This window comes from Taeniopygia guttata, chromosome 19, assembly GCF_048771995.1.
Source record: "Taeniopygia guttata chromosome 19, bTaeGut7.mat, whole genome shotgun sequence".
In the NCBI taxonomy this organism is placed as follows: domain Eukaryota; kingdom Metazoa; phylum Chordata; class Aves; order Passeriformes; family Estrildidae; genus Taeniopygia; species Taeniopygia guttata.
Window position 1 is genome coordinate 2,844,850 of NC_133044.1, and position 23,528 is coordinate 2,868,377.

A 23,528-nucleotide genomic window follows, 5' to 3' on the forward strand; every position below is an offset into this window, starting at 1 on the left:
GCAGCTGCTTATCCGTGGAAAAGTTTAGCCTGGCGTTGCATCCTGAGCTGATCTGAGTAACAATTCCCCTCCTCCTTCCTCCTTTTTTTTTTTTTTTTTTTTTTGTTATTTTGTTTTAAAACCACCAAGGTAATGCAAAGAGCAGGAAGTGGGTTGAAAGTCAGTGAACAATTAAATAGAATTTCAGAATTTCAGTGGTTTTTATTAGCTGAAATATGCATTTTTTTATTAAGAGAGGGTGGTATCATCTCAGGTGATGATGTCTTTCACAGGGACATTCAAGGGAATTGCATTGTTCCCTTAATTCACCTCCTGATGTGACTGAAGAATTCTTCACTCCTGATTATTTCCTTCCTCCTGCTCTTGAGGGAAGGTCAGAACCAGAGGTAAAAATAACATTTTTTGGACATAAGTTACACAACATGTGGTTTAATTGTGCTCCCATTTGATTTGAAGAGAGATCTGTAAAATGTGAGATTTTTTTTTCCCCCATTATTAATTCTTTACTTTCAAAATAAAGATTTAGGTAAGAGTAAGCAAATTAATCTTCATTAGTTCCTGGAAGACACAAAACTTTCCTATTTTGCTGCTAAATCCAGTCTGGGCTGTTTGCTGATGAGAAAAGTTTCTCCATTCCCATTATTGGGAACATCATCCTGGGAGGGTTGTCCTGCCCTTTGCAGCTGCTCTGTTAAAAATGGAATTAATTTCTCTTTTTCCCCTTTTCAGACCTCAGACGCTGAGGGCAAAGCAGAAGCTGTTTGTGCAGGATTTTTGCAGAAATTACCTGGAGATGCAGCATCAGGAATTCAGGCTCCAGGTAAATGTCCTTTTCCTTGAAGCACTTCTGAGTCAGGGACACGGAGTTGCTGCATTGGGATTTTTGCCAGCAGCTCTCCTATCCCAAGGCTGGACCTTCATTCTTCAGGCTCAATTGATCTCTTATTCCTCTTATTCCCAAATTATTATTTTTTGGGAGAGTTCAGGACACTTAGGATTTTGGTTTGGGCATTGCAGTGCCTGAAATAATTTCAGATGCAGTGTTCACGTACTTGCTGTGTTTCAGTTAAAAAGACAAACCAAAAAAACTTGTTTGAATACTTTTCATTTTTACCCTGGGGCGAAGTTTAATCTTTTTATGCAACTTGCTGTGGTGCTGGAAACTGAATTAGAGTTGTATTTACACATTAATATTCTCATTGCTGGGAGGATCTTGGGCTTAAAAACAGTGAGAGCTGACAGAGTGCGTGTGCAGAATAATGGAAGAATCATTGTTTCCTTACTCTGTTGTCTCTTTTAGCTCAAATTTGTAAATGTTGTGATATTCCCCAGTGCTTCAGTGCCTGTCTGGCAGCTGTGCCATGTTTATGAAAATGCATCTTTAAAACACATTTGTCTCTCGATAACAACAAAGGTCACAAGAACTCAGACAAAAAAAAAAAGAAAAAAAATTAATAAAGTAACAATTTCCTGTTCAATGAGTTGTGTTGTTTTCTTTTGTGCTTGCAAAAGGCAGTAACAGGGAACATTTGTTATTTGTATTCAGGAGGAAAAATACTATTCTGCAGCACAACACCACAGAGCTGTGGCAGTAACAAGCTGGGAGTGAATCAGCTGAGCCAAATGCCTGGAGCCAGGTAGAAAAACTCATTTTCATTGTTCCTTCAGGCAGAAATTAGCTTTTAAAGTGTGCTCTCTTCATTAATTCTGCTTATATATCTAATATTCAAATAAGATGCCAGTGGTGTTCTTTAATGATTATCTACATAGCTCAGCTCCTTGCTAAGAAAATACAAAAAGGGATTTTCACAGGTCTCAAGGGGTTTTGTCATTTGCAGAGTTTGGTGGGGTTTTTTTTGCCTTAATGAGGGAGCTAAAACAGGAAAAAAAGAAAGGAAAAAAAAAAAAGCCATGTCCATATCACAATTCCTTTTCTACTGATAAACCACAGCCTGAAACAGAGCAAAGATAATTCAAATTAAAGCTTCAGTCATCTGCTTTAATTTTGGTTGTGGAGCTGAAGTGCCAGGACGATCCTGCCTTTCCCAATCCCATGGGATCAGCCCAGGGCAGGAATGTTCACTGGATCTTGCCTGGGGGCAACATCAGCTTTGGCAGTCTCTGAAATCTTGGAGGTTTGGCTGGCTCCTCTGAAAAACAGGAGGGGTTTTTTTTTGTCCTGTTAATTTTATATTTTTATATTTTTATTTTTATAATTTTATATTTATATTTTATGTTTTCCTGTCAATTTTTTGTCAGCATGGGGAGAAGTTGGCTGTGACTGTCAGGGCTCCTCCCCACCCAGGAGCTGAGTTCCCTGGGCCAAAGGGAGGCACCAGCAGTGGAAATCACTTGGCTTTAGGGTAAAAAAAGCATGGTTTTGGTTGCTCCCTTCACTTTTGGCAGCAGGACAGAGGGGATGTTGCTCTCTGAGCATCTGCCTAATCCTCTTTGACCTTGAGTGGGCTTGTCACAATCTGAAACAGATCAAGGGATGATGGAGTGGTGTGTAGTCCTACCTAGGTTTTGATTTCTTGTATTTAATTTCATTAATTTCAACCTAATTTTATTAATTTCACTTAATTTTCTTAATTTCACTTTTTGCTCTGAAGCTGCAAATGTCAGTTGGAAGTTTTAATGAATCCTTAATCTGTTAAAAATGACATTTTTCTCCTACCAGTCTCCACTTTCTAAGGTTTTAAGTAAAAAGTGTTTATGAGCTGCAGTCTGCCTCAGAGTGCTTAAACTTCCTGAGAGAAAGGAAACCAAATCCTTCTATTTCCATCATTTTCTGAGGGTGAACATGACCTTTCCTCCCTCATTTCAGTCTGGATGCTGCACGAGAAGTGATGCTGTGGGAGCCACAGGAAGAATGCCAAGAAAAAGATGTGTAAGAGCCACATTTTATAGCAAAAACTTCAGCAAATTGGTCATTAATTCCAAAATTTTGTGTTGGTGCAAGACAGGGAGATGGGACAGCCCAAGAGAAAACTCCCCAGAATATTGAGAGAGTATTTTCCTGTGAAAAGTTGTGAGATTGGTGTAAAAAAAGAGTTGTCCTCAGCTGGAAATATTTTCATTTTCTGAAGTAATTAACTTGGTGTTCATCTGGGTGTGCTTCTTCCCATTAAAGTGTGAGGATTCCTCGTTTCTTCTCTCCATATGGCGCAGGGAAATAAAATCACTTTAAAGAGCAAATGGTTCGTGTGGAGCCAAATAAATTTTATTCCAGAAATAGTCCTGTGATTTTCAGGGGAAAAAAAAAAATATTAGCAGAGTATGTTTGTAATTCAACTAATGAAGTTAATTTATATTTACAGCTATTGGAGATTTGCATCAAATTACTGATTTACAGGAGGTGTCTGTTCTTTCCATGGCCTCTGAGGATGATGGAATCCAGGGTGTATCTCCCCAAAATTTAATCAACTTGGATTTCATTTTTTTCACTTGTGTCAGTGCCTTCAGCAGTCTCAGTTTATCAGAATCATACTTTTAAATGCTCCCAAGGCCTACATTTATTCTTAATTAATGGCTCATTAATTTTTCTTAACCATTGAGGTTTTCCCTTGGCTTTGGGGAATTTTTTCTACCTTTTGGTTCGCATTTGGAGTTCCTGCCCTTTCTGGAAGCAGCTTCCTGAGCTGGTTTTATAGGAGGATGATTTTAAAAATCCTGGAAAGGAAAGGGAAGCAAATAATTAACCTTTTCTGCCTCTGCAACTTTCCTGAGGATGGTGATTTTGGGCCTCCCAGGATTCCTGTGGGAAGTTTCAAAGGGAACATCTCCCTCCATTCCAGCCAGCTAGATAAGACTGCATAAAATTAAAATTTCAAGAGCCCTGATTCAAATTTCAAGATCTGGTGATTCACAGGTGCAAGAAGTGGCTATTCTAACTGTCAGAACATCTCTCAATAATTCAGATCCGTGGCAGATATTCAGGATTTGTCCAGCATCGCCTGTGAGCAGAACTTCCAGAGAGGTGTGGAGTGTAAAACGCCTCGGCTGAGCCACGCTCCCACCAGTGTCAGCACCCCCCTGGGCTCAGGTAATGCAGGGAGGGGGAAAAGAGGATTCACAGGGGATGATTTCTCCTCTCTGTGCCAGCCAGACCTTTCTGCCAGGATTTTTTTTGGTGTAAAAAATCACCAAGGTGAATGGTGAAGCTCCATTTCTCCGTGCAGAAGCGCTTGCACAAGAAATGCTGTTGCTCCTGTTGTTGGGAATCTCGCTGTCCAAAGGAGAATTTACAGGGACACAGCTGAAAATGTCACTGCCTGGAAGGTCTCTGGAAGATATTGGCAGCCTTCATAAGTCAGATATTAAGTAATTTAAATTTGAACTGATACCTGTGGATTTTAGCATTTTAAAGGCAATTTAATAAGCACTCAGTGTGGTTTGAATGTTTATAACAAGTTAAATAGCATGATAAATGTTTGTTGAGCTGGAGTGGCTTTAGAGTAATTAAATAAAATTTGCTTTGTGCTTCATTAATTTGGTGTAACACAGTGGCTGGACTTCCTCAGTTGGCAAAGTTTTGTCTGGGGTGGAACTCCTGGGTTATCAGTTTGGTCTTTTATGGGTAACAGTTTCTCTAGAGTTTCTTGTGCAAATGCCTGTTCCCTCTAAACATTTTTCTGCTTCTGTTGAAATGTGCGAAAGATACAAAACTTCCAAAAATAATTCTCCAGCTTTGCTGTCTTTTTTTTTTTCTTTTCCCCCGTGTTTTTTTTTTTAATTCTAGAAGAAAAATTTCCATTGGCCTTTGAGAAATACAAACAGTGCCGTGAATTTTCTTCAGATTCTTCCTTTTGTGGCTCTCAAGAGACCTCCTCCACAGTGTTCCAGACTTTCACCACAGCCTGTGAAGGGGAGAGGAGCATGGAAATTCCAGTGGTGGCTCCAAGAGTTTGCCCATTTGCACTGAAAGAGCCTGTAAGTCAGAAAATAACTTAGGCCAGGAGTTTCTTTAAATATAAATATTATTTTAATGTTCCTTGAACATATTTTTAACAGTACTTTTATTAAAAAGAAATGCAAGTAGAGAAATGCTTGTAGGTATTTGTGATTGTTTTGGAATGGTGGCTCTGTTGGTGAAGTCCTGCTCCATCCCTCCCTGGCTGCGGGGGATTTCCACCTCCCAGCCTTTGGAATCTTGGATTCCCATGGATTCGGAAAAAGGGAAAACCCGGATTGAAGATGGAGTCTGGAATGGACTCGGAAAAAGGGAAAACCCGGATTGAAGATGGAGTCTGGAATGGACTCTGCAAAAGGGATAACGTGGACTGGATTTTGTCCAGAGTGGACTCGGAAAAAAAAATGGAAAACCAGGATTATGGGTGGAGTCTGGAATGGACTCTGCAAAAAGGAAAACCTGGACATCCTTACAGCAGGAGTACGGAATGGACTTGGCAAACAAGAAAACCTGGACTCTGCAAAAGTGAAAACCTGGACTGGATTTTGGGCACAGTCTGGAATGGACTTGGCAATAGCAAAAGGCCAGACTGGATTTTGGCTGGGCTCTGGCATGGACTTGGCAAAAGGGAAAATGAGGACTGGATTCTGGCTGGAGACTAGAATGGACTCTGCAAAAGGGAAAACCCGGACCAGATTTTGTTTGGTGTCTGGAATGGACTCAGAAAAAAGCGAAAACCAGGACTGGATTCTGGCCAGAGTCCAGAATGGACTCAGAAAAAAGGGAAAACCAGGACTGGATTATGGCCAGAGTCCAGAATGGACTCGGCAAAAGGCAAAACCTGGACCGGATTTTGGCTGGGCTCCCGAATGGACTCAGCAAAAGGGAAAACCAGGAATGGATTCCAGACAAGGAACACTTGGAATTCATTAAATTCATTTACAGGGCAGAGTTGCCCTGAGTCGCCCTGCTGATGCTGTCGCTTCTTGTCCAAAATCTTATTCTAGAATTAAGTGCATAGTGCCACTTTGAGGGCAGTGGGGATTTACCTCTGGTTACAAATTCTTAATTTTGGGGGGGCTCTTCTGATGAACAAATGTGCCTGGTTTAACTAGTGAAAGGTCCCAAGCAGAGAATGGGAACTGAAGAAATCTTGGAACTTTCCAGTCCGAAAATTCCCATCCAATTGTCCGTTCAGAGTGTTGAAATAAAGATTATGTAGCTGATGGTATCTAAAATATGACTGCACAGCAATCCAAGGAAAATTTTTGACACATCAGTCTTACTCTATGTTCATATTCTGGACTGATTGAAAATCTTAGTTTAAAATGTAATGGTCAGCTCAGGCTTTAATTGAAGGTTCTACCTCATTTTGGATTTAGGATGTTGAAGGGAAGGATTGAAGATCAGCAGTTTTTCAATTTAACTTCTTGTATTTAATTCTGTTTGATCTCACACAGGTTGGGTTGCCACCAGTTACTTCATCCCTGAGGAACACCAGGCAGGCACCTGGTAAGTCTTTTATCCCAGCCCCAGCCAAAATAAATGGTTCAATAAACAGAGAAATGGATTTGAAAGGAAATTCAGCAGTCTATTAATTATTTTTCCTTTTTTCCTCCACTGCATTTCATTGGATGTCTGTTTTTTGAGGGATAAATAGCTGAGCACTCAACCATGTACTGCTGGTGCTAATTAGGTTATGGATTTTGTGTTTGCACCTGCAGACTAAGAACTCTGACCTCTAAATCAACCTCTGTTTGAAGTGTAAATATTACTGGCCTCAGATTTCTGATACAGCATGTGCAAGTCTGGCTCGAAATGATTTTTCCATTATGGAATTATTTAGGGAAATTTGATAAAATATGAATGAGCCAGGCCCGTGCAGGGTGTTAAATGAAATATGTAAGCAAGATGCTATCAGAGTGTAAGCTTATGTCACAGTTATTAAGGATTAATCACTGCTAATTAACTAGAATTTTTTTCTCTCTGTTTCAGCACTCTCAGAGGCATCTCCCCTCTCCATTGATGAGCTGCCTCCACCAGCCCAAGAGCTGCTGGATGAAATTGGTAAGAGGCACTTCACCCCAAACTGTGGGAGGCTTTCCAGCTGTGCTCAGTCAGGATTTCTCCCAAACCATTCACTGCCAAAATACACTGGAGCTTCCAAATTAGTTGCAGTCAATTATGAGGAAAATCAAGAGCTTAAATGATCAACAGCTCAAATAACTGGCAGTTCTTGAAGCCTCTGCATTTCTCTGAGTGGTTTCCTTGCTGCTGTTGACAGCACACTGAGTGCAGGTGGAGTTTAACACAGAGAGGAATTTGGTGTACACTGAATTTTTCAAAGGTGTCCTGGAGCAATTTGTGTTCCTCATTAGAGGAGGCAGCTGCACCCCCCAGGTGTCTGTGCAGAGCTCAGTGATTTACATTTCTTCTTTTGTTCACACACATCTCCAGTCAGAAAGTGTAAAAACTGTGTGGTTTTCACTGGGAGGGTGTTGGAGAAGAGTTTCCTTTGCTTATCCATCATTAAGCTCTTCCTAAATTAACACCAGACATTGGGGTAATTAAAATGTCCATCCTGACTCATTCACCAAAGCAAGACTGGCACCATCAGTGATGCCATTAATGATGCTCAGGCGCACTTTGTAGGGCAATATATAAAATAATTATAAATCATGTGCAGGTTTTCCTCTGGGGTTGGATGGATAAAGTTATATGGTACTGTAGTGTATAGTCAACCTAGATCAATATGGAAATAATGCTGTTTTTAACAGAACACTTAAAGCAGCAAGATTCCATCACTCCAGACTTGGAAGGGATAGGATTGCAAGACTCCGGAGTGCAAGTGAATAGTTGGTTGTTAACAGTCCCAAAGTAGAGATTAAAAATAGAAAATTCCTTTTGCCTCACTGCAAACTGCCTCTGAGTCCTCGTCACTGTGTGTTCAGCTGTAACAATAAGCTGCAATTTTTAGCTTGGTGCCCCCACCAATGTTTGCTGCCTTTCCCTGTGTGTTCCCTCCAAAGTCCACGGGGAGCTGCTGTGGGAGGTTTGCAGGTCTAAGCAGGAGAATTAATTTTCTGCCTTTATTATGCCACTGTGGCTTGTGCTGTGTTCCAACACAGGTGGCAACAGCCACAGGAGCAGAGGTGGTGGGCAGGTGATGTTAAATCCATTGAAGTTTCCATTCTGGGAGGGTGATTCAGTTCAGAAAGTGGCCAGTGCACCCTACCTGTTAATGTTCCTAATTCTCCAGCGTGAAATAATGCCTCTGATTTCATCGAGGAAGAAAATAACTTCCACTGGGGTAATGAATATTGTATTTCCTGATCTGTTACAGAGACAGCAGAGTGGTGAATCTTTGTGCTGCTGCAAATGCAAATGGTGCTAAGTGGGAATCATTTTTAGATGTACAACAAGTCGTGTCAGAGGAGCAGAAAACCTAAATGTTTATAGGCTGTGCTTTTTTTTTCCCTCCAGTGAGTCACAAAATGAGCAGCAGTAGAAAAAAAAAAGAAGCAGACAAAAAAAGACAAAAAAAAAAAAAAGGCAGAACATGAGTTAAGTCTGTAAAAAGCTCAATAACGCAGTCACTTGAGAATGATGCTGGCACATGTTTGGTTATCCTACAGCTTTGTTAAATCTTTTCCTGAGGGACGGAAGTTCATTGGAGCTTCTTGTTTTTAGGGGGAGAGGACTGCAGCAGGCTATTGCTGGCTGCTCAATCACTGTGGTTTTCTTGTATTTGCATAAAGCACAGCTATTTCAGACTCCCATTTTCTGTGGCAGCCTCGTGCTTCCTGCTTATCACAGCCCAGCAGAAGGGGCTGAAATATTCCCCATTAGCCCAAACCTAAGTTTAACCCCATCACCATGAATTTCCAGATCAGAAAATTCACCATGGGGTGCCTTTCCCAGCCCCAGTGTTCCTGGAGCTGTGGGGTCTTTCTCAACCCTAAGCCCAACCCTGACCCTGATTTCTGTGGGGAGCAGAACTTGCTGATAAGTTTTTGAGGGGAAATCACTGGATTTTGATAAATAGGCAAACCAAGCTGTCATCCTCAGGTTTCCCTTGGATTTCTCTCCTGTATCTGGGATTGGAAAGGGAAAGATTAAAGATTCATTTCCACATGCATTTTTCATTTCAGTGGGAAACAAAATGTAGAGTCCTGTGAATCTGGAAATGTGTTGGAGTGAAATATTTATCTGGGCCTTGCTGCTGGCCACCTTTGACTGCAGATAATGGGAATTTGTTCATCTGGTAGAAAATCAGGCCTGACTGAGGAAAGAGTGACTGAGAAGTGGGCAACTGGAAATTGTCCAAGTGCAGCAAAGAAAACAACATTTTAATGTCTTTATTTATCTTCCTTTGATACTAAAATCTTGCTGTTTGTGTGAATAGCTCTTGATCAAGTTCAAATGGAAAGCAGAGGAAAAGAATCTGAGAGAAATGAGAAGACAAATCAGAGTTCATGCACTAAGGAGTCATTTAATCTAGCAGAGGATACAGAAAGGTATGAAAAAGGATGGGAGGGCATGTTTGGCTTTGAGTTACAAAGACTTAGCATTTTAATAAGATTCAATGTTTGCAGAAAACTTTAAGTACTAAATCTTTTATTTGGAAATTTGCAGCATGAACCTTGTCACCATCACTTTGGAATCTTTTATTTAACAGGGCTCACTCCAGTCTCGATGATATTTTGGAAAGAATGCTCCATGCAGTTCCTGGAGATGAGGAGATCCAAGAACAACCTCAGGGACACACTCTTGGGTGAGCTGATAATTTATATTTGTGTTCAAGGGTTTATTTTGTGTGCTGTGTACAGATCTGTGGAGGACTTTGCAGAAGATGGGCTGTGACTCCTTAGGGAGTGGAGTGTCAGGGAACTTGCCTGGAGACATGAATGTGAACTCTCCTACTAAACTGAGAGGGAAAAGAATGTTTTGTTAATACAACTTCCTGTAGGTGGAAAGCAAATACTTCAACAGCCCTGGGAGGCAGTGCTTGGTCTTCACAGAAATCAGAGATAATTTGACAGAATGGGGGAATTTTTTGAGACAGAGAAAATGTGCATTAAGAGAACAGAGTCATGAAAGCTCTTTATAAAGAAGAGTTTGTGAAAATGGCTGTGCTTTCATGGCAGTTTATTAGGAAATTTGAAGAACGTGGCAGAAGTCATTTAAACATCATTTTAAGGAAAATATTCACATCCTAAATAACTATTTTTCCACTTAGAACAAAAGATCAGAGCCCAGTAACTTTGAACAACTGCACAGTGAGTGCTCATAAGTGGTCCCTGACTTCTGTCTCACCAAAGAACTTGAGACATTCTCATGTTTGGCATCAAAATTTTCAGTTTCATCCTGTTAAAAAAAAAGAGATGACAAAATGACAAAACTCTGTCATTCAAGGGCTGCCAGCCTGCAGGATCCAGAAGATGCTGGAAGGAAGAATGGAGTAGAGGAAAGAGGAGCCTGGGCTGGAGACAGAGCACCAGGAAGCTGTGCAGGGACTTCAGCAGGTGCCCTTTGTCTGTAGAGCTGCTGGATGCACCCAAAGTTTGAAATGTGCCAAATCTCTGGTTACTTTTGGAAATATTGATGGTAATTTTAAAATGTAGAAGCCTGGGAGTGACATCACTGTGCTTGTTATTGCATTACAACAACAAATTGTTACTGCATTAGCAGCTATGCCCCTGTTTTCTGTCAGAGCTGAGCTGGGATTGGGCTTCAGGGATGGAAATCAGGATTGGTTTCTGATTTTCTGATCACCACAAAGGCCCTGGGTGATGCAGGAGCAGCAGAGCTGGGACTGGGTTCTGATTCCAAATGTGGCTGAATGATTCGAGCAGAGGAACCTGTAGCTCTTGATTCACTTGCTGTCTCTGTGTGGCTTTCATGTTCTGAGCTGAATTTCCCTGTTTTTTAGATGAGATCAAGGATCAGAAATCCCACCCCCAGCAGCAGCTGGCTTCAGGTCCACCCTTCAGGTGAGACTCTGTGAGTTAAACTGGAATTGTGGTAGAAATTTATTTGTGGCATGAGCTGCATTCCTTTTTCCCTGAAAAAGAAGCACTGTGAAATCCCATTCCCTTCATCTTGTACTTTATATTAGAAAAAAACAACTGCCTAACCTTTTTTTACTCCCTTTTTTTTGTTCCTTGCAGGATAATTGTTTTGGATGAGAACTCTCTCCATGATTAAAACACAGAGTGAATAAGTTCTACCCATCACCTGCTTGCTGCTGCTTGCACAGTGTTTAGTCTGTGAATTACAGCCCTTTTTGGCCACATAAACACCTGTAAAGCTCAGACTTCATTAACAGCAGCAGCAAGTTCAGAAGAAAATCTAATGCTCTGTGTTCTGATATGGTTTGTACTGGTTTGATGCCATTGTTGCATGCCCAGGCAGTGTCAGTGTGCAGAAGTGAGCTGTTTTTTTACTGTCACATCCTTATGGAACTGCTTTTTATTATATGTGCACGTGCACATTTTCATAAGCTAAAGAATTCCTTGCTCTGTTGCATTATGCAGTTTTGAGATTAAAGACAAAATGATTGTAATTCTGTGGGCTGCTGCTGCTGCTGAGGCACTGAAATGTTTCCATGCTGGAGTGTTACAGCCCATGTAGTGTCTGTTTTTCCTTGCTCATTAAATTTAACAAGGTAATTTCTTGTTTTCGGTTTACTTAGTGCTTTTGTGATCTAGTGTTGAACTGATTTGACTGATTAAAGGGATTAATTGCTGTGCAAAAAGCTAATGAGGAAAAGGCAGTGTTCTCCAGAGATTGCAAGTGCAGCAATATGTTCCCTGCCAGCATCAGACAAGAATGTGAAAAAAATGTGGTTGTTATGAAGATACCTGGTGTTTAATTCAAACCACATTTTTGGTAGTCCCTTGTCCAAAAAAACCACCAAGATCTCTGGATATAATTGACTTTTGGATGAGAATTTTGATGGGCACAGCAATTTCATGTTTAACACTTTTTTTGTGGTAAATACTGTTCAAGGTGCAGGAGTGAAGGGTTGTCCTATTCCCTGGGCTTTGAGCTGGTGTTGCACATTTTTGGGAGTGTCAAGTTTTGCATCTTCCTTCCTGCTTTTGCAAGGAAATGCTCCAATTCTGCACTTGTTAGTTTGGTTTAACAACATGAATAAAAGTTTCCAAGGTTATTGTGCTGCCTTTGGTTCTCTTTCTGGCTTGGAGGTTCATTTTTGGGCTTGTTTTGTTGGGGTTTTTCACTTGTTTTTAATGCTGCTTCCCATCATCAGCCCATGGTACAACCAGGGAGCTGCTCAAGGGAGGATGCTGCAGAGGTGAGGGAGCTTTTTGAGGAAAGATCAAGAGAAAATAAAAAATCTTTCTTGTGTTTGTGCTGTGGTGGCAGTGACAGAGCTGGAGCAGAAGCGCCTCAGGCCTAGCACAGGCCTCGCCCCAGGCTCTGACACAATTCTGTCCAAAAAAAATGTTTAATATTTTCTAACCCAGACTTGTACCAACCTGGATTCTCCATTTGGGACTTTGTTCTCCATGCAGAAGGATTTTTATTCCTGGTAGGAGCTGCTGGAACAAGATCCTGCTCCCCACGGCCCTGTGGCTGTGTCAGCAACAGCGATAGAGAGTGCAAAAAGTTAAATTGCAAATTTTTATTTTGTGATTCTGTCCTTGTGTGGCTTGTGACTCATAACTGAGGGTCATTCCCTCTCGCTTTTTGGGCAGTGTTTTTGTTGGGTTTCAGGCTTGTTCAATGAAATAAAACGTAGCCAAAGCCCGTGGGGCTGCAGCAGTGTGGCGGAGAGCAGCACAGGAGCGTTTTCACGTGCACAGAATTATCCATCACTGCATGGATAACAACATGTGAAATCTCAGCATCTTGCATTTCTTCTTCTATTTTATCTGTGGGACCAAATGGTGAGCAGACTGTCAACCGTTTCCCTATCTTTTTTTTAATCTTAATGTGGAGAATTTTTATTTCTGTTGGTGGAGGGCCTTTTAAGTAGCCCCATAGCCTGTCTGATCTCCTTATCGGGGCCAGAACACAACAGAGATTTCAGTTTCTCAGCTGCTTGTACTTTCCCAGATTTAAGTTTAGCATGGATGTAAATCATCCAGATAACATAAAGCATGGGCACAAAAGCTGTGATTAACAGGAACAATTAAACAAGGGCCAGTGCAAGACAGCAGAGGAGATCAGAGGGCCCATCTAATGATGCTTTTCAGCTTCCCAGAGAATGAAAGCGCAATTAATTAAATTAAAACAGTGATACTGAGCTGTTCTAATTCCTCTCTGAGCCCTGTGAGCTGAGCTGTTCTGCACAGCAGGAGAGAGGGAGGCTGAGACAGGGATGGGGATGGGTGTCCTGTCCCCCCACTCCAGGTCATGCAATCGTGGAATGGTTTAAGTTGGAAAATACCATAAATATTATACAATTCCACCCCTCTGCTACCTTCCACTAGCCCAGGTTGCTCTAACATGTTTCATTCCTTTGTACTGGGCTGGTTTGGGGATTTCTGTTTTATTTTTGGTTTGAAGCAGAGAATCTCGGTGGGAAAAAAAAAAACAAAACCCCAAACCAAACCCTCAGTCTCCCAAATCTCATCATCCTCCATGGCAGTGCAAATTGCTGGGGTGCCTGACTGTGGCTCACCTCATTTTGACAGCAATTCAAGGGTTGAGGATCAGAAATCTGTAAAAAACTCTGAAGGCAAGCAGGCTTTTTTAGAGATAGAGGAATTGGGTGAAACCCAGTTTCATTGACTTCCTTGTCTTCAATATCACCTTCAGAAGCCTTTCCTGGGCTCCTGAATGGCAGAATCTGCCTCCAAAAACAGAAGTGTGATTGCAGCTGGGGTAGATAAACAGTGGGATTGGAGATTTAAGATGAGGTGTGAAGCTGTGGAGGTTTTTTTATCTTTTCTTTTATCCTTACAGGCTTTGGCATCTTTTGTTTGCTGCTGGTGGGCCTCTGCTATGCCTTGGGGCCTGTTACCATTTGTGTTTTTACCCTTGCTGGGAAATCAGTGGATCCAGACCTTCCTTTATTGCCTTAACTCTAAAAAAAGAAAATTAACTTTGTGTCTGTTTTTTTTTCCTGTCTGTCTGTTGCGATGTTTGTGGCACTTGCCACGAGGGATGTGCCAGCTCTGGTGGCAGGAGGGGATGTGTTTTCTGTCAAACCTTCTATCAGCCAATAAAACAGATGAACTGCTCAGTATTTATCAGTGTTTATTAACACAGTTGGCTCCTAAACATTGCTGCTGGATTTATGCCAGATTTACAGCATCTCCCTGAACTTCCCAGCAGGACCAGGCGATGCAGACAGGGCTTGGTCTGTCAGGGGATGGTGACAGACATGTTCCACCTGACTGGGCCAAACAGCCACCTGGGATGTTGGGTACTGAGGAAAAATTACTGTTAATTTTTTATTTGATGTTCTTGAAAGGCTCCAATTTGAGGGGCTGGGAGGGAGGGGGTTCCTTAGGAGAGGGACATGGTGAAAATCTGCAGTTTCTCCCATGATGGAATAGCTCCTCACCTGCAAGAAGACACTGTCATGTCTTTTTTTTTTTTTGTTGTTGGGGATCTCTCCAACCTCTGACAGGCCCCCATCAGCTCCACCCCGAGCCCCTCTGTGCTGCTGTGGGTGGCACAGGCAGATCCTGGAGCTGGCAGCTGTCACACGGGGTGAGATGGTGTCACCTTGTTCCTCAGCCCCTCTGCAGCGACCTGGGGGCTGGGGGCAGCTGGAGAGGTTTTCCCCATCCCCCGGGGGTGGTGACCACAGCACAGCATTCCCAGCAGGCAGCTCTGGAACTGGGCAGGGAAGGAAGGGACAGGTTATTTGTGGCAGCAGAAATCCGGCGTCACCTGGAGACTCGGCAGCTTGGACTCTGGTTATATTTTGGGAAAGATCTCTTGTCTATTCCCAGCCCAACTCTTTGTGGTTTATGGACAATAAAAGTTTCATTCTGTTTGCTTTGTGCCTTCAACGAGCAGTTTGTGAGCCAACATTAAGTTGCCTGACCCCATAAAACCATGGAAGCGGAAAATGAGCTCTTGTTCAGGCTCGCAGGCTGCTCCCTCCCTTTCCACCTTATTCCCCAAATCCTTGCTGCTTACACAGCAACCCCGAGCCTGTGACCACACTTCCAGGTAGGACAGATGGTTCCTCCAGGATTTTTGAGCCTGTCCAGCTATTCTCCAGCTTGGTTTGTTTCTTTGGAGCTTTGCCTCACCTGTTTGTTCATGAAGACGTAGATGATGGGGTTGTAAACCGTGGCCGTCTTGGAGAAGTAGGAGGGCAGGGATGCCAGGGCTGGCTGGATGACAATGTCCTTGTGGGTGGCCACCACCAGTGCAAAGGTGGCGTAGGGCAGCCAGCAGGTGAGGAAGGCCACCACCATGGCCACCACCATGCGTGTCACCTCCCGCTCCGCCTGCTGCGTCGTGTCTGACTCCTGCTGCCGCGCCACGGCCTGCGGGGAGTTTGGGAGAGAGGGAGACGCCTGTCAGCAGCTTGGAGCAGCAGCTTGGGGCAGCATCCCGGCCCTTGGGAGCCCTGATGGCAGTGCCAGGAGGAGCCAGCTCCTCTGCTGTCCCCAAAACCCGCCCTGAGCCTCTCCATCCCTTGGGAGCGGAGCAGCACTCACCGCCCGCAGGGTCAGCAGCAGGTTGGTGTAGGAGAAGAGGATCAGGCTGAGGGGCATCACAAAGCAGGTGACAAACAAGGCCAGGATGTAGCTGCTGTTGTTGCTGCCACCCGTGTACCAGTTGGGCCCGCAGGAGGTTCTCAGGCCTGGAATAAAGGTTGGGAATGAGCCTAAAGCTTGGATATGGGCTCTAAAACAGCCATGCCACCCAAGCACCTCGTGTGTCCATCCCTGAGGGTCTGGAGATCAGCCACTGGGGGGTTTGGGCTGGCCAGATGCCCTCTGTGATTTGTTGTGGAGTTGTGCCAGGCCCCTTCAAGAGCGGGTTTGGGCTGGGTGTGTGCAGCCAGAGCAGCTCCTGGCCCCATCGAGTGTCCTGTGATGGGGAACTTCCAGAGAACAGCCTCCAGGAGAGGATTGTTGGCTGAGCAAGCAGGAGGTATTAACAGGAGAGATTAACCCTTTAGACTCCAGCCCAGACACTCTCCAGCTATCCCAAGCTTGAAAACAAGATGCAAGAAGACAACACGGCACAGTCTGATGCACATCTCCCCTACCTTCAGGCACGTAGCTGCTCCAGCCCAGGAGTGGTGGGGTTGTCCAGAGCAGGGACCAGCCCCAGGTGAAGGCACAGCCACTGGCAGCGTGCTGCTGCTGGAACCGAAAGTCTCCCAGGGGTCTGCAGACCACCAGGTACCTCTCCAAGGCCAGGATGGCCAGGGACCACAGCCCCACGATGCCTGGAGGGGACAGCAGGGGTTGTGGCTCAGAAACAGCTTCTGCTGCCTGTGCTGGGATGTGGCAGATGATGATTTAGTTCAAGTCAATATTATCTGAATGAGAAGTCGGATGTTTTTTTTCTTACATCAGGGACAGCTGTGATATTTGGCCATTAAAAACTGTGATTTTGGCACGGCTTCTCTCACAGCAGGGACAACTGTGATGTTTGGCCCTTAGAAATGGAGTTGGCAATGGGTGGCTGTGACTCCTCATAGTTACAACAGAGCATCCTCAAGGAGAGGTTTTGTGCAATTTCCAGTCCCTGGTGTGCTGGCACAGCAGCCACCCCCCATGAAATGCATCCCAAACAATGTCCCCACGTGGCATTTCTCACTCTGTCAAGACCCAGACTGGACGTGTGGTGACCTGGCACAGCCAACCATCTCCCCAACCCTTCCCTGTGCCAACCAAACGCTGAAGGACACGAGTTCCACCAAGTGTTGACTTTAGGAGGTGAAACACCTCCAAATCCCTTCTGCTAAACCCAAAAACACCGGCACAGCAGGTCTGGAATCACTCCTTACCTGTCAGGGACACCATGAAGCCCTCCAGCTGGCAGAGCCGCTCCCCAAACACGAAGAAGCCGCTGATGTTGTTGGAGAGGCTGACGGAGCTGCCGCAGAGCGTCACCAGCAGGTTGGCCACGGCCAGGTTCAGCAGGATGTAGTTGAGGGGCGAGCGCAGCCGCTTGTGCCTGACGGACACCACGATGACCAGCCCGTTGAGCAGCGAGGCCGAGGCCACCACCAGCCCCATCAGCACGGCCACCGCCAGGTAGGTGGCCCGGGGGGCCTGGTGGGGCCACTGGGGGCCATCGAAAGGCCCTGGGGTGCTGCTGTTTGGGGGCTCCTGGGTGCTGTCCATGGAGCAGCAGCACCTGGGGCAGGTGAGTCCCCCAAAAGCAGAGCCCCTTTATAGAGCTGCAGGAGCTGACGTGCCCCAGAGCAGCTTGGCTTTCCAATACCTTCAGCTTTATTTTAATCTGTAGGGTTTGTCCTCCCTCCTGCTTTTTATAATCAGCTCTTTATTCCCGAGGGGATAAAGAGTGACTTAAACAAAAATCTGATGGCTGAACAGAGCATCATTTAATTGAGTAGGTATTTTTTTCTTTGTGCTTTCCAGGTGGGTTTTCCTATGAGCCCAGCCCTGGCAACTGGATCTGGACATCATTCCCTGTGCTCTGGGTTTGCTGGGCTTCAAGGCTACTAAATACATATTAAACAGAAATAAATATAAATATACATGCAGTATATATACTTAAATGGGCCATATATATGTATTTTCTCTCTCTCTCTCTCTCTCTCTCACTATATATATATATATATATATATATATATAGATATATATAGATATATCTCCATATATTTTTTTAATAAATACTTATAAGTACATATATAGTATTTATGCTATATTGGACCAAACATCCCCCAATGCTCTGGTTTAAAACCATTTCTTCCCAAATCTTTGCCATCCCCCAAATTCAAAAGCTGCACCACCAGCATCAACTTCTTTTTTTTTTTTTTTTAAATTTTTATTTTTAACCTTTTTATTTTCGGTTCTTGTTATAAATATTAACAAATCTGACCAAAAGTACACAGATAGGTAATACTGAAATACAAAAGTCTCTCAGGATGCAGGTAAGGACGGTTTCTGCAGCCTTCACATGGTAGCAAAACATTGGTATCAAACATTTCACGAGGCCTGGCATGACAACCACCAACTCTGCATGCAGCTGGGACGAGGGACAGTGTCCACTTAGAAAAGACTGGGGTACAAAGTGAAGGAACCCACACACACATGTCCTGCTCCAGCTCAGGCATCAACCACTTTCACAGGCTGGAAAAAAGGATGGATTGAAAAGAACTTTGCCAGAAAAGGGAGGCACAGCCAACCTGATGCTCCTGGTGCTCCTCTGGAAGCTCAGACCCCAAGCAGGTTTTAAGGTGCTGGACCAGAAAGGATTAGTGGGAACATCTGACTTGACAGGCTGCCAGCATCCAAATAAAATCCATGTGTATCTGCAGGATGCATTACAAATATTGAGTTATTTAAAAACCCCCGATGAATGTTGGTTTTTTTTATTTTATCTCCCCCTCCCCCAATATCAAAGGTGTAACAAGGTGTAAGAGGATCATCACTTGGAAAAGTAAATGTAGGTTTCCAGAGATTCCATTGCTTCCCAAGAGAGAAAAAAGAAGTTGGCAATATATGCACAGGGCTTGGGAACTGAGGGTAACTGAGACTTGAGGGGAAAGAGCAGCTCTTCCTAAGAAATCATTGTTTAAAGGCTTCCAAACATTTTGGGAATGGTGCAGCATTTCCTAGAAAGTTTTAGTTTATCCCACTGGGTGTCTGGTGGGATGAGGATGAAGAGACCAGCCAAGGTGGATCACAGAGGATGATATCTGGGATCATTATAACATTAATACATTATTACAGTGCCATATTGATATTACTGTGCCATACACAGACATTTATTTGGTTTGGATGCTGCTTGAGGCAGAAAATGAATCAACCTCACGGCCATGCCGAACTACAAACACAATTCCAGCTCAGCATCTTCATTATTTAATGGATGAATTGGAAAGGGACGAAAAAGGGAAAAATGATAGAAAAATTCAGCCTGAAAGCTGGCTTGGCTGGAAAAACAGCCGTGCTGCTGCATGGCGTGGTTTGATTAGGAGAGATGCTGCTTCCTGGGAAGCAGGAACAGCCAGGCTGTTCCAGGGAGCTTTTTTATTTTGCCTCCCAAAATTGGAGCTGCCTGATCCCAGGAGGAGAAGCGTGGTCTGCACAGCTCTGCTGCCTGCAGGTGAGTTACTGGAGAGGACGAGCACGACATTCCTGGAAGGAAAGCAAACACTCTTTCTGGATTTACCTGGGACACGATCAATCATTCCAACAGAGGAGCTTTAAATGCAAAAAAGACTGTTTAGGCCCAAACCACAGAGACTGACAAACCACCAGAGATATGGCACAAGCTGCCTCGAGGAGACAGTTCTGGGTTTTGTGAGTTTTTAGGGACGCCTTTTGCCGATGCCGGACACACGGACGCGGACGGACGCATTCATATTTTTTTTTTTTTTTTTTGCCACTGACTTGCAAGGCAGCGAGAAGGTAACTGAGTAGAGGCAGGATTTGGGAGAGGAGCCAGGCTGCAGTGCATGCAGGGGTGCACACCTGCGTGAGTGTGAGTGTGAGTGTGCCCGTGCACGCTCGAGAGCGGGGCCGTGAGCGCGGCAGGGCGCAGAGAGGCGTTCTGGAAAAGCCTTGGGAGCCACCAGAGCAAACCACCTGCACCTTCTTCCCTGGGAAGGGCTTCCCTGCAGCCAGGCCCTGCTCTGGGGTGTCCTGCTCCCCTGGCTGGCCCGGGATCCCCCGGATCCAAAGCTGGAGGAACCCAAGGGCTCAGTCGCTGAGGACGGCGCCCGGCAGCTCGTTGGTCAGCGTGTGCCAGCGCTCGATTTTCTTGTCCTTGTTCTTCAGGCAGTCGAACCAGTGCTTCAGCCGCTCCCCTTTGGCATTAATTCCTAACACGACTCCGCCTTGGAAGGGAGACAGAGAGAGGGAGAGGTGTGGGGGGAGCATCAGCTCTGCAAGGGATGCTGAGAGATGCTGGGAGATGCTGAGGGACGTCAGGGGATGCTGGAGGGAGTCAGCATCCTCACAGCATCCAGCCTGATGTGAAATCCAGCCCAAATTCCCCACTCCCCTTGTGGCTGTGGTCTGGGACCTGTCCCAGGCAGTGCCCCTGTCCCTTGTGCCAAGGGCTCACAGCAATCACAGGGGCTGTCAGAGGTACCAGGCACTTGTTAGTGATAAATCACAGTGACCAGCAACAAAATCACAAGCAGCCCAGACATCCAACAGAGATAAATGATACCTCCCTGTTAAACATGTTTTGCACTCAGAGGAAAACATCTGAAAACAGAAGGGGACAGGCAGATGCATTTTCTCCCTGCTTGGATGCTCCTGAGAGGCTCAGGTGCAGGAGAGGGATAAAAGCAGAACCAAAACCGGCGAGAATGAATGTGGGCATGGAGAACAAAGCAGGAGGGTGGAGGAGTGCAGGAGAAATAAGAGGAACAGACAGCAAAGATAAATAAAAAAGAAGCCAAGGAGACCTTTTGGAGTGTGCTACTCACCTATGAAATCGTTGGATTTCCCAATGTCATAGTCCCACACAGTGACTTCCAGGGTCTTCTTTGCCAGGTCACCGTGCTTTATCTCATAGAAAAACTCCTGTGGAGGAGCAGAGTCAGGATGAAACAGGGGCTGGGGCTGCCCATCCTCCTCCTCAGGCTTTGCTGCCCACGGGGAACCCAACCCCAATCCCTCACGCAGTGACTAAAGTGGTGTTTTTTTAATCTTTTAAGTCTGAGGTTGAGAAAAGCCCCTCGATGAGAACCACACCCACCTCATTGAACTCGGGGTTCAGCGTTTTCTTCTTCACTGCCGTCTTGTGCTTGGATTTCTTGTCCTCATCTGGCTTCAAGTAACTGCGAGGAGACCAAAGTGGGTCCCAGTGAGGAGGGCAGGAGGCCACGGGTGGGGACATCAGAGCCAGGCTGAGCCCCCTGGCCCTCCTCCCCTGCCAAAATGCCCAAAAATGCTGGGGTTAGCTGGGAGGAGGCAGCATTTCCCCTCCTTAGAAGCTGCTGCTGCAGTCAGAGAGCCCCGATTATCCCATCTCCAGTCCCTAGGGGACACTGGCACTGCACACACGCTGTCCAAAGCCAGCACTGCCAGCCCAGCATCTGTCCAGACTGGGGCTGTGACTGGTCTGCTCATGCAGGGCCTCTCCAGGAGACAGGAACCACCTGCAGGGTGGAAAAGGGAGAGGAACGAGCAGCTTTGAGCTGTTCCCTGCAGATATCGGCAGCACAGCACCAGAGCTGGACAGCAAACAAGATTAAAGTGTCATCAGGCAGAGAGGGGACCCGAAATGTGGGCCAGGCCAAAGGCAATCCATCGTGGTTTTGTGCTGGTGCTGCGCCTTTAAACATCAGTTCTGCTTCCTTGCTACACGTTCCAGATCTTGCTCATGATTAAAAAATTAGGCTTGTGCCGAGAAGCATCACTTTCCTATCTGCTCTGATCCCAGCCCTGCGGATGCAATCTCCTGTGGATGGCACAGGGGACGCCCAAAACTGGCTGAGTGCAACAGCAATTGTGTTGCTCAGGGACAGAGCCTCCCATGGGCATCTAAAAAAGCAAGAGGGGATTTTTATGCAAACACCTCCACTCCTAAAAAACAATTAAATGAGAATGTGAAAGTGTGCTGCTGACAAACTCCATTACTGGATCTCCCAGGTGTGGCTTCTCCCAGTAGTTCTGCCTTTGCAAATACCATCCCTAAAAGTGCCCAAATTTGAGTCAGCACATTGGGGACAAGGAGGCAGGACAGGCACAGGGTCCTTCCTCACCATGGCCACCCCTTCTTTGCAGAGAGTGAATTTGAAACATGCCATCCCCCCAAAAAAAAACCCAGGAGCTGTGGTGAGGCAGGGAGACAGCCCCAGCCCACCTCACCTGGAAGCTCTGCCAGGGAAGAACGCTCCAGGCAGAGGCAAGCTGCTGCCTAATGGCCTCATTTGCATCTCCTAATGAGAACAATTAATTCCCGCTGCGGGGAGAGGCAGGGGGTGACACTCACATTTGGGGAGAGGCGGGGGTGACACTCACATTTTGACGTAGGGGTCGGAGTAGCCGTTGGCATCCATGGCAGCCAGGTGGGCACAGCGCAGGATGCCCACCTGCAGGCCCTGCTTCTGCGAGCTGTACTTGAGGGAGATGAGGATCCTGCCACGCTCCTCCAGCGACTTGTCCTCTGTTTTATCTATCTGGGGAGGGAATGCACCCAGTCTGGGGGCTGTACCTGGGTACAGCCACAGCCAGACACTTCCCCAGCCAAGGGATGCTCTTCCCCACATCCCTGATTATCTCCGAGGGGCCAAACAGCTCCACATTCCCACGTGCCACAGGGAGAAGCTGCTGTACCTGTGATTCCAAGGTGGGGTGAGGCTCTGAACCCCCTTCACTCACCGGCAGCTGCTTCTCCAGGCAGATGTTGAAGTTTTTGGTCTGGTTGGGTTTCAGTTTCTTCAGCGGGATGCGCGTCTCGCCGATGAACTCGTTGTGGCGGAACTTGTCCTCGTCACACACCGAGATCCTGCAACAGCAGGGGCTGAGCAGGGACACTGGGGACAGGGGAGGGGCTGCCCCCTGCACTGCAGGTCCCCCCAGGCTGTGGACAGGCTACCTCCTCTGCAGGCAGCTGGAGAACAGCTGGAATGCAGCTGGAATGGAAGCGGCACAGCCCTGCCAGGGCAGCTCAGGGTGTGAATCTCTGTGTCTAAATGCACAAGCACTGTTGGAAAAGCAAGCTGGAGCCTCAACCACCCTAATGACTCTGCCATGAAAACATCAGAGTCATCACTGACTAAAGCAAGATGATTTGGAGATGCTGGAGCTGCATTTTGCCCCACCATGGAGGCTCTTCCTCATCCCTCCCTTGGACTCCCTGATTCCCACACAGCTCCTTCCCGAGGGGCTCTGGCACTGCTGGGAGTGTGGCAGCTCCCAGGGTGACCCTGGCTGGGACTCAGAGCAGCTCTGCCACCTCCTGTCCCACCAAACAGACAAAGCCAGGAGTGATTTCCACACCTAGAGCACTGAAACATCACAGCCTGGGCAGGTGAAGCTCCCCCAGCCCTGCTGGGATCCATGCCAGTGACGTGGTGCTGAGCCCAGCCTGTTTTCCATGTTTTCCATGAAAAAGCCACCAATGCCTCTCCCTGAGCTGGCAGCTAATGAGTCATTCCTCTGCTGCTTCTGACAAAGTTGGTGCTTGCAGGGAGCCTCTGCTTGCAGCTCCTGAAATCCCAGAGGGCCAGAAGGGTTTTAATCCAGTGCTGGCAATGGGGAAAGCCATCCCCATCCAAAGGGAGCATCCTGCATCCCCACTGGAGCCATGCAGGGACTGCCTGGGCTCCCTGCCCATTAAGGAAAGGCATTTCTTTTCCCTTCCCTTCCTTTCTCCTTAAAAAAAATGTTCTTACAGTGTCTTCTCATCTTTTGGGTACCTGATTGTTTTATTTTTCACCCACTCCCTTTGGTGTCCATCTCCCCACAGGTGGCACTTCTGCCCCCAGGGACCACAGGGGAAGGGGAAAAGTAATTAA

General features: G+C 45.8%; 3 protein-coding genes across 5 annotated transcripts in view; 1 reads left to right on the forward strand and 2 right to left on the reverse strand.

The window, feature by feature from the left end:
- Positions 1–12,086, forward strand: part of TEX14 (testis expressed 14, intercellular bridge forming factor) — a 31,413-nt gene extending 19,327 nt beyond the window's left edge. Inside the window, exons 18-30 of one of the 2 annotated variants that reach the window (XM_072937334.1) lie at positions 273–386; positions 730–820; positions 1,547–1,637; positions 2,828–2,890; positions 3,921–4,045; positions 4,742–4,932; positions 6,373–6,424; positions 6,908–6,979; positions 9,318–9,429; positions 9,591–9,686; positions 10,328–10,437; positions 10,845–10,905; positions 11,083–12,086. In XM_072937334.1, coding sequence (XP_072793435.1) covers positions 273–386; positions 730–820; positions 1,547–1,637; positions 2,828–2,890; positions 3,921–4,045; positions 4,742–4,932; positions 6,373–6,424; positions 6,908–6,979; positions 9,318–9,429; positions 9,591–9,686; positions 10,328–10,437; positions 10,845–10,905; positions 11,083–11,119 — 1,215 coding nt within the window. In that variant the 3' untranslated portion in view covers positions 11,120–12,086. Of the gene's footprint in view, positions 1–272; positions 387–729; positions 821–1,546; positions 1,638–2,827; positions 2,891–3,920; positions 4,046–4,741; positions 4,933–6,372; positions 6,425–6,907; positions 6,980–9,317; positions 9,430–9,590; positions 9,687–10,327; positions 10,520–10,844; positions 10,906–11,082 lie in introns of those variants that run through there. The other variant, XR_005982171.2, reaches the window with a different exon arrangement.
- Positions 12,087–14,002: 1,916 nt separating this feature from the next.
- Positions 14,003–17,626, reverse strand: LOC100228079 (pinopsin). The gene is made up of 5 exons (XM_002198907.5): positions 16,869–17,626; positions 16,122–16,304; positions 15,565–15,710; positions 15,151–15,390; positions 14,003–14,728 (listed from the first exon to the last, which is right to left on the reverse strand). The coding sequence occupies exons 1-5, from the start codon at positions 17,206–17,208 to the stop codon at positions 14,591–14,593; spliced, it is 1,047 nt and encodes a 348-aa protein (XP_002198943.4). The 5' UTR covers positions 17,209–17,626; the 3' UTR covers positions 14,003–14,590.
- A 1,855-nt stretch (positions 17,627–19,481) lies between these two features.
- DOC2B (double C2 domain beta) overlaps positions 19,482–23,528 on the reverse strand; it is a 28,851-nt gene continuing 24,804 nt past the window's right edge. For both annotated transcript variants that reach the window (XM_030287761.4, XM_072937339.1), the window contains exons 5-9: positions 22,390–22,516; positions 22,030–22,187; positions 20,762–20,843; positions 20,490–20,586; positions 19,482–19,889 (exon numbers count right to left, since the gene is read on the reverse strand). In XM_030287761.4, the coding sequence (XP_030143621.1) occupies positions 19,753–19,889; positions 20,490–20,586; positions 20,762–20,843; positions 22,030–22,187; positions 22,390–22,516 (601 nt within the window). In that variant the 3' untranslated portion in view covers positions 19,482–19,752. The remainder of the gene's footprint in view (positions 19,890–20,489; positions 20,587–20,761; positions 20,844–22,029; positions 22,188–22,389; positions 22,517–23,528) is intronic.